The sequence below is a fragment of the Galeopterus variegatus genome, unplaced genomic scaffold (genome assembly GCF_000696425.1).
Source record: "Galeopterus variegatus unplaced genomic scaffold, G_variegatus-3.0.2 Scaffold313, whole genome shotgun sequence".
Lineage (NCBI taxonomy): Eukaryota > Metazoa > Chordata > Mammalia > Dermoptera > Cynocephalidae > Galeopterus > Galeopterus variegatus.
In genome coordinates, this window is record NW_007726424.1 from 330,085 (window position 1) to 340,805 (window position 10,721).

The 10,721-nt window shown below is 36.3% G+C and overlaps 1 protein-coding gene across 1 annotated transcript in view; it reads right to left on the reverse strand.

Annotated features, from left to right (window-relative positions):
- Positions 1–9,773, reverse strand: part of DLD (dihydrolipoamide dehydrogenase) — a 25,245-nt gene extending 15,472 nt beyond the window's left edge. The window contains exons 1-4 of the mRNA XM_008567365.1: positions 9,644–9,773; positions 7,986–8,064; positions 1,341–1,420; positions 726–794 (exon numbers count right to left, since the gene is read on the reverse strand). Of these exons, the coding sequence (XP_008565587.1) occupies positions 726–794; positions 1,341–1,420; positions 7,986–8,064; positions 9,644–9,682 (267 nt within the window). The 5' untranslated portion in view covers positions 9,683–9,773. The remainder of the gene's footprint in view (positions 1–725; positions 795–1,340; positions 1,421–7,985; positions 8,065–9,643) is intronic.
- Positions 9,774–10,721: the final 948 nt, after the last annotated feature.

Genomic DNA, 10,721 nt, shown 5'->3' on the forward strand with positions numbered 1-10,721 from the left:
GGAAAAAAAAAAAAAAAGGAAAAAAAAAAAAAAAGCACTTATGAAATGACATTCTCTTTCAATGTTTTCACCAAAAAAATGATAAGTATTTGAGGTAATGGATATGTTAATTAGCTTGATTTAATTATTCCACATTGTCTTCATAAATCATAATATTACTTTGTATACCATAAGTATATACACCTGTAATTTTTCAATTTACAATAAAAATGAAAATTTCATAAAGCAAAAAAAAAAAAGAAAAAGAAATAACATTCTTTACATGGAATAGTACATAGGACTACATCAATTCAGTTTCTCTCCTTACGTATTTAATCTAAGACCATAATGACATAAAAAACTAACATGAAAGAAAAACAAAAGCATCTTCACTTTCTTTAAAGCAAAGGTATAAGTACACACTTCAGAGTGGCAGGTGAAAAAGGCGGTCATGTTTACATACACAAAGGATCTAAAAGAAGAATTTGCTATTATCCGTTTCACTGGTAAAGGAAAGCTAAAGAGAAAAAAAGAAATATCAGAGTCTGTTTGAATGGAAAGGTTAGGCATTCTGAGACAAAAATGCTATTTCGGGAATGTGTGGTTTTACAATGGAAAAAGTGGGTTTTTAAATAATCATCCTTGGCTTATTTTTTAACAACTGTATTAGTCTAATCTAGTCTCAATACATCTTCTAGTTGGTGGCTATGAAAAAAATCTCTGCATTGTACGAAACATATGCTCACCTTAGAAGGAATACAACCAACATTCAAGCATGTTCCACCAAGTGTTTCATTTTTCTCAACGCAGACTGTCTACAACCAAAAAAAACTATTACTTAACAGCAAATAGCCTGCAATGCATGTCTACAACCAAAGAAAACATATTTAACAGCATATAACTGCAATGTTTCAGTTCACTAAAATTCCAAGTATATTTGTCTTAATTCTACAAAACAAGCTACTCAAACTGTGTTTAACAGAAACTAAAATATAGAGGAGTCCTGTATAATTTATCACTTGAATAATAGTCATTCAGGCTAACCCAAAAATCAATTATTCTAAATGATATTTTTGTTTAACATTACCAAATATATGCTTTTAGTTCTATCACTGTATCTTCCAAAGTGTGATTAGAAGCCAAAATAAAAAGTACTAGAAGGAGGGGAAAAATAACAAACTTTCCATTCCCCGAGCATACTAATACCAAATGAACCCAATCTTCATCAGTCTCAGGTTCATAAATAATTTATAGAGTTAAAAAATTATTTACCATGTTTTTACCTGCAAAGTAATTTGCAAATATGATCAACTCTTCCCAAATAAAAATGAATCAATATCTAATTTGAGGTTAAACCTTACCTTGAAGCCTAACTGGGCAGCTTTAATAGCAGCAACATATCCTCCAGGACCAGAACCTATCACAGTTACATCAGCATCAACTACAATAAAAGCAAATTGATATAAAATAATGAATTGCTTGATATTTACCAAAAACAGCTCTTTAGAAAAACAAACAAAAAACCCCAATATTTAAAACTCCAAGAAAGTGCAAATAACCAGCATTTTCTAATAATACTATTTTATTCCTAGGTACTCAATGTTCTTTGATGCTACCAAAAATGGCACAAATTTTAAAATTTCATTTTCTATTATTTTAAATTCCATTTTCATTTCCTATTCATTATGGCATATGGATATACAACTGGGTTCTGTAATATTAACCTTGTATCCACTGATCTTGCTAAATTCTGTAGTTTTATTTAATGATAACAGACAAGAATTTAGTGACACTGGAAGACAAGTCCGTACGAAGGTAAGAGCCTAAGCTTTGGAATCTGACAAACCAGGCTTCAAATCTTAGCTCTCTCACTTACTGGTTATGTGACCTTGGCCAACTGACTTAACCTTTCTGTAATATGGGAATGATAACACTGCCTTCCATGATTGCTGTTAGGATTAAATAAGATAATTTTGTATAATGCTTTAGTATTTCCAAACAATTTAAGACCAATTACTCCTTTCAGGTCTTTCACTTCTGAAATATCAGGAAAAAAATCAGCTTCCTTATAATACATGGCAAATATGTTCTGAACTTTATTTGTATATTGATAAATTTTATATAGTTTAAGATAATAGGTTAATGAGAACATTCAATTAACCATTCTGGATATTTATCATATAAAGATAAAAAATTGAAAATTAACTTTGATCAGCAGCCTTAGGAATATAACTGTAACACAAATATACAAATAAGTCCAATTACTCTCATTCTCCTCAATCCAACTTCAATTAAAGCAACAATGAGTTTTCAAGAGTTAGGAGACAGTATCCCTTCTCCTCCTCTTCCACTGTCCTTACCACACTAATTAGTCTAGCATTTAGCAGTTTATAACACATTCACATGTATTATATTGTTTGATCATCAGAATTTCCTATAAGAAAGGTAAGGATGGCATAAATATGGCATTTCACAGAAGAAACAAGAAGCTCAGAGAGGTCAATTAACTTGTCCAATGTCATCTAGTAAATGAATGGCGAGATCAAACTAAGCTTTCCAATTCTACTTCTAGTGCTCTTTCCATTAAATACTATTCCATTCCTCAATTGCAACCATCATAATAAACTAGAATCCCAGAGAGCAATAATCAAGCTTTATAATTACTAGTTACGTGACATTAGGTGAGCAATTTAACCTGCTTCATCTTCACTTCCTCATCTGCAAAATGAAGACCACAAAAATATCTACCTGATTGGGTCGTAACAACAGAATAAAATAATGTATATAAATAGTTTAACATAGTACCTGTAAAATACATTGTAAGTATTAGATATATAGTTGCTATATTCTGACCTATAAAGATGGTAATTTTAATTTGCACCGCCCACTTCCTGCAAAAGCACATATCCCTGGGGGATGGGAATGCTAGTACAATTTTGAAAACTTTTGCTGGCCCGAACAGAACTATAGATCCTCTGCGTTGGTAGATAACTAAGACATTATCCAACACAACTTATCCACAAAATCTAAGAATACTTTCTACTTAATAAATTAAAGTACTGATTCTCCTTGGTTATATCAGATAATAATTAGGATTACTCAATACACGAAAAAATATAGAGCCAGTAAATAAAAAGATTGCTTTGATTTTTTTTTTTTTTTTTGTACTGATCCATTTGTGCTTTCTGGCCACCCTGCTTGGTTCACTGATTTGTGTTCAAAATTAAGTACATAATAACATGTATTTTTCTATTTTCAAATCTTGAATCAAATGAAGATCTACACAATATCCATTAAGTGGGTTGTCATTTTTAATTTCATAGTAATATAAATACAAGCTACAAAATGGGTTTCTTTGTTGAATTTTTAATATCTTTCTAAATTAAAATATAGGTTTATTGAATAAATTTAAACACAGAAAAGAAAAAAAGGGGGAAAAGAAACCCATTCACACTGCCATACAACCCAAAGAAAACCATGTTTATAGGCTCCTCACAATCCTTTTTCCATGAAAGTTTTTATAAAATTCAGATATTGCCTTATAAAATTTTATATTTTTCTCATTTTTATATGAGCAAATAATTTATATATTATTGCTCTAGTTCTTCAAAAAACTTTTTAATGACTACATAACTGAATTACATATTTTAGATTTTGAGCTTGTGAGTATACATTTTATTTTTAATCATTGATATGTAACAACACAGTAAATCCATGGTACAAAAATGAGAAATACATTTGGTTTGGAAAAGAACTTGTTTCAGTAAGCAAAGCCAGAAGAGTTAAACAAGAGATAAAAGATAATAGCAAAAAAACTTGGGTTTTATTTCCCAATTTACTATGTCACTTTAGTTTGTTGGGGTTTTTTTAACTATAGGAAATATCAAAAACTCAAAGCAGTTCACCCCCACTGAAGATACTAGATGTAACATTCCATCACTCCATCACTAATACCACTAAAATGCTAGGAAGCACAAAAATAAAGGGAAAAAGCAGATCTTTATCTAAAGATTTGTCAGCTGAGTACAGGAAGGTGCAAACCAGTGACAAACCTTCAAAAACAAGCTGGTATTTAGGAGAAGAATATGGATGTCTGCAATTTATGTTGAAATGGATCAAAAAATAAGATGGATTGGACTGAGCCCGTGGCGCACTCAGGAGAGTGCAGCGCTGGGAGCGCAGCGACGCTCCCGCCGCGGGTTCGGATCCTATATAGGAATGGCCGGTGCGCTCACTGGCTGAGTGTGGTGTGGGCAACACCACACCAAGGGTTGCGATCCCCTTACCGGTCACGAAAAAGCCAAAAAAAAAAAAAAAAGATGGATTGATGGATAGATAAAATGGATGGACAGATACTCTCATGTGATAATGTAATTACAGTAAAATGCTAATGATAGAACCTACAGGAGTTCACTATAAAATTCTTACAACTTTTCTAAATGTTTGCAATTTTTCATAATAAATGACAGAAAAACAAACCATCTAACTCTCACCTGTATCAAAGGATGCCTGCAAGTGAAAGCTTACAACACATAAGTCTGAAGAAGCATTTCACAGGGTGGTTACCATACATAAAGTTTAAAAATCAGGACATAGAAAAGTAGTTAAATGAAATACATTTATGTAAAGAATACTGATGCAAAATTTTACAAAATTAGCATAAGCATTTAAAAGTGAAAAAGAAAAATTGAAAAAGATATAAAAACTGATAACATGGGAGAAAGATGACCACGTTAGCAAAAAATGGCAGAGAGCAGAATCACAATCAGTATTTCAGGTGGCAGTGAAATATCAGTATAGAAGCTATCAGGTTAATACTATAAAAATATTGGGGCACAATGAGAGGCAACCGACTTAAACCAACATGGCAATTAATGCCATTAAAATTAACTGAAAGAGAAAAAGCAAGAAGTGCTCTGCAACTGTTACTTATTATAGGGCAAACAAGACACCACATTATCAAGGCTACCACTGAAATAAAGGTGTGAGATAAATCAATCTACCTAGAAATAAATACTGACAGCATGCACTTCACATTACAAACACTACACTACACTATTGAGATTTATATAAATAATGCATTTCACATTACAAACACTACTCTGTACTCTTGAGATTTACATAAACGACATAACCTTGGTTCTTGTAGTAAAGAAAAAGAATTACAATAAAAAGTCCAATCTGGGCTAGCCAGTTAGCTTGGTTGGTTAGACTGCAGTGTTATATTGCCAAGGTCAAGGTTTCATATCCCTGTACCAGCCAGCTGCCAAAAAAAAAAAGTCCAATCTGTAACCAGACTGATCTTTAAAAACAAATCTGACTGTATCATGTCCCTGCTTAAAACACTTCAATAATTTCCAACTGCTCTTTGAATGAAGAGTAAAGGTCTATCACTCAGGAGGAATTCAATTCTCAGTCTTTAACACACTGCAGTCACAATGGTCCTCTTTCAGCTCCTCAAAAGCACTATTGTTCCTTCCCACATCAAAATATTCCCACACGTTGTTCCTTCTACCTGAACACCTCCACCCATCACCCATTCACACCCTGACCCTTTTCAGATATCAACGTAATTCCTTAGGAAAGAATTCTGTGACGATTCCCAATCCATATATACATTTAGCCTGTGGACCCCTTATCACAATTATAATTATCTGTTGGATGTCTGTCTTCCCCATCTGGACTATAAGCTCAATAAAAGTTGGTTCTTGTCTGTCTTGTTCACTGCTGTATCCCAGGAGCTAACCCAGATAACTAGCACATGGTAGATGGTCAAAATTTGTTGAAATAATGAATGAATTAAAAAAAAAAAAGAATAAGTGAATGAATTAATTTAGTGAATGAGAGTGATTAAGTGCTACAAGTTTGATCCTGTCACAAAATGGAAGGTCATATCAATAATAATAGACAGAACTTTGCAAACCTTGATGAACTTGGTTCATAAAGATATTCAAACATCTCCCAGGTGATTTAACAGCAACTGTATCATAATAAGCTTTGAACTCCTCAAACTGGTCAACCTTCATATGAGGAAACAGATTGAACAGGACAGTGATTAAGACTGTAGACTCTAGGGTCAAACAGGATTCTCCTAGCTCTGTCATTTCCAAGCTGGGAAACTTAAGCCTTAGTTCCTCCATCTTTAAAATGGGGGGAAAAGCAGCACATATGTAGTAGAATGACCACAAGGATTAAAACTGCCTGAGAAAGGATTAAGCCCTCAATGCATCGGTTAATATTACTGTCATTATAGCTGGGCACTTACTTTGTACAACAGTTCTTTACTGGACACTGCGATAGAGCAGTAACTAAAACAGACACAGCCCTGGGAAGCATTTATTCAATAAATATACATTGAATACCTACTATATCATTTTAGATTCTACACAGTCACAGTCCTTCCCTGATGAAGTCTACATTCTTGAGGAAAAGACAGTCATTACACAAATACCTCAGATGAATACAAATATGTATGTAAAATGCTTGTTACTTCATCACACGAAGACTTTACACATTTTGCATACATGGGTACTAAGGGATTTACGATTTACTCAATGTCAAGGGATCACTAAACTGATTAAGGAATGCTCAGCCTAAATCCATTAAATTCTAAGTTTCAGGCACTGCCTGGCAAATAGAAGGCACTGAATAAATCTCTGTTGAATGATTCCAACAGTATAGAGTTACACATCAAGAGTATGCTTTGGAAATGAAAATCTAATATTTCCCCTGTTGTGTGAGTTGAGATGAGTAAGTAATAGCCCTATTTAACAACAAAGACAAAGGGTATAACAGGTCCAACTCCCACCCCACCCCCTCCGCCACCATCAAATTAGTATTTCTTTAAAGAACGTCTTGACTTGCTCAAAGCTAAGGATAAATTACTCACTGTTGATCACTGGTGACCAGAATCCTCCCCCCACCCTTATCCAAAATCCTCACCCCAAAATATCCAAAATGATAACAGATTGACAAAAGTTAAGGATACAGAATAAAATTATTTAACAGAATGCAGTGAGACGGATGCTCCCCCAGCTAATGGTTTCTACAATAAAGCTTTAAGACATGCAATTTTGTTTATAATCCATATGGATGAGTCTAGTAATCAATATTCTTGGTACTGGGAGGTCAAAATACCTCAATATAAGCCCATTAACATCCTGTTTTAAATACTTTAAATATAAAATTTATATCCCTTATAGAAACTTCAAAAATATAAAAAAGTATAAAGAAGAAAATTCCATGATCTGTAGCTTCCTTTTAGGGTAATCTCATTAATCTTTAAAACATGCTCTTGATAAACCCATCAAGATTTTCATTCAGGATATCAAAAAAGTCATCTCACCATTCTAAATGGTGTTAAAACAACCAACACAATTTTACCCAGTGGACAAACTAACTTTTGAAAATGTAAACATATGAAATTGCTCCCCTGCTCAAAATCCTTCAGTGGTTTCCCATAATACTTGAAATAAAATCCAAACTGTTTGGCCTGGCTTACAAAGCACTCCACAATCTGTCTCCTGCTTACCTCTCTGATTTTACATTCTATGGGTCTCTGCTCCAGCCACAGCGCCTTCTTGCTATTCCTTAAACCTCACAAACTAATTCCTATCACAGATTTTTCTCACTGCTGTTTCCCTCCACCTGAAATATTGTTCTCACTCTCTCACTTCACCCAGTCCCCTGCTCAGACATCATCTCTTCAGAAAGGGCTTCCCTGACACCCTACCTAAAACAGTCTCTCTTCCTCCTGGTTACCTGCTTTAATTTTCAATTACTTCCCAAAATATTAATCTGATACTTATGTATTGTTTGTCTTTTATCACCGGACTATAAGTTTCAAAAGGACAGGGCTTTGCCTGGTTCACTGCCAATATATGAACAAACAAATTCTAAGACACATTACTTATTATTATGTTATTCTAATATTCAGTTACTTGCACAATGAAGCACAAAGGAACTGTCAGCTAAATTGAGGAAAAACTGTTTTACTAAGTACTTACTGGACTGATCTGCGTAAGTCCTCAGAGGCACTGCAGAAACTCCCTGTAGGCCATGAGATATTCGACTAAAATGGCCTCTCTAGAAAACGAGAGAAAGAAAATGTTCCTATTATGTAAACTATAAATTCAAAACACAGAACTACTGAAGGCTGATGCAAACATAACAATTTAAGGCAAATGTATCAAGCACTAATTATTAATGTATCTTCCATTGCCACACAGAGGTTACATATCAATTTCTCCTCTGTGACAATAACAATCACGTAAACTTTTCACAGTCTCAGCTTGCCACATTTATCTTTTTTATTATGAATAGTCAACAAACTATCTCATATTTAATCTAATAAAAATGTATTCATGATATTGAGTTTTATTAAATTTTCAGAAAGCATGGCTAATTTTTAGTGCCAGGGATCTTTTTAATGTCATAATTAAAGCTCTGAAAGTTCTAACAGAAGTACTTGAATAATCTACATGACAATCCTTTGACTTGTATTATTGTTTCCTAACTCTAAACTACCATGTATGGATAGTACATATTTACATAGAGCAATCTATAAAGATGTTCCTGAGCTATCAACTAGGAACAGAAAATTAGACAAGCTAACTTAGGAAAACACACTAAGAAATATATTCTGGAACTACTACAGTTTTACAAATTGCATCATAATCTCCACAATGTCTAAATATGGATGGCTACCATTTCCTAAGAACAATGTGGCACAAAGAAAGCAAATAGCTCCTGCTCCTATCACAGAAGGCAAGTAGGAGGCAGTGACAAAACCTACACTGATGCAGTAATGTTCTTCATTCCAAGGCAACTCTTGCACTTGAGGTCAGGACAGCAAAGAGCAGCAGACTGTCAATCCTGAATTTTAGTCCCATCAATGCCTTTCCCTAAAAGCATGACTTTTAGCATGTTACATTAACTTTTGGGAAAACAGGCTCCTCATCTTTGAAACAAAGGGGTTTGATCGCTATATTATTTTTGAGGTCTCCATCAACATAGTACCTAGCCACAATCTTATATATATACAACTTGTAGGTAGATGAAAAGGTAAAGTTGTCTTAACGATAACCCGCTGCAAATGAAAATACAAGCCTCTAGGAGGACCTGAGGGATAGCAACGGACACTAGTTTAAAGCTGCGAACACTGATGGGACCTTACAGAAAGTCCTACGGCTATCTGTTGGAGTTGACTAGGTCTGGGCCATTGAAGCAGTGGTGCCAAGGTTACTTACGAGCTGCAAAAATTAGGCCACTCAGGGGTCGGGATTGGGAAAAGTAGAAGGTATGAAGGGCCAGGCCATACGAGGCAAGGGTTGGCTTGTACTTTCTCCGCCAAGGTAAAAGCCTGTGTGTGACCTGCATGCCCCTCGGCCCACGTTTAGGGGTGTGGTGTATGTGACTGCTGGCTGTCACACAATGAGCGGGGACGCTCCACAGCTCAGGCCCGCCGGTCGGCTGCCGCTGCCGGAGAACAAGCTGTTATCTCGGAGCAGCGGCCTGGGCTGATTCGGTGCAGAGGCAGGGCCAGGAGTGGTCCCACCGAGGCCGCCGGCCTCTGCCACCACCAGAGTTAGGCCGCGTCCCGGACCCGCTAAGCTGGTCTCTCCGTACCTCTGGCTCAGCACGCCCTCACCCAGTCGGCTCTCACCTTGGCCAAGGAGCTGTATACCCGACTCCAACTCTGCATTTTCCCCCGGTGCTTTCCTTTCGGCCAATGCTTCCACCTACGCTAAGCGCCTCCACCGCTACGCCAAGGTCTCCCCGCCCTGCGCATGCACAAGCGCGGCTTACGTCACCTCCCGGGAGCAGCGCGATTGGCCCGCGCCGTCCCACAGATGAGGCGTTCCTGTCAGGCTCGGCGTCGTACACTGTCGTAAAGAGTGCAGTGGTTTGTGGCAGCGGGGGTTGAGGGATTGTCTTGGGGAGTGCAGTGAAGGTGTCCACGGTTGGAATGTAGTCTTCTACTTAAAGATAAATAAAACTATCGTTTGCTTAATGCACGCCACAGAAGAAAGGCTTGACAAGCTCGGTAAACTCTTGGCTGTGCTAGGCATTCCTCGCCACTTTCCACAGGCATTATCTCACTTCAGCCTTACAACAACTATATATTACAACAACTAGTATTACTAGTACTTCCACTTCTTGGATGAGACCGAGAGAGGTTAAACAATACCCCCAACGTCTCGCAAGGGAAAGATAACTGCGACCCTGAGGCCAAAGCCTTCGGTCTTGACTACTGCTTTATCATCTCTCTCCTCAAATTAATGTCATATAAGGGATGGGGCCACAGACGTTGGCATCACCTGCTTTAAGTAACTAAGCTAACCGGCACTACGTAGAAAACACTATCTCCTATTTCCTCGGCTGGGATAAACACCTTTCTGGTAGAGCAAATTACCAGAAAGTGGGATGGTAGGTGAGATTTTAGGTTTTCATAAGACGTAATAGGTTTAAAAGGGTTGGAAAACATGGTCTTCAAAATTGAGCACAGATGTCTAAGACCTTATTTTTGCTTTGTGATAACTCTATATAGTGTGACTAAAATTTAATTCTACATTTCCTGAAAGTCTACCTCCCAGGTGCTGTACTTGGCTCTGTGGATTTAAACACTATTTAGAAATCACTCCATACCTAGCAATGCTCAGTTTTAGGCAAGAAGATATGAATGATATTTAGTGTTCGTTATAGAGACTGCTAGTTTTCACCCAATATCCATTCTCCCTTTT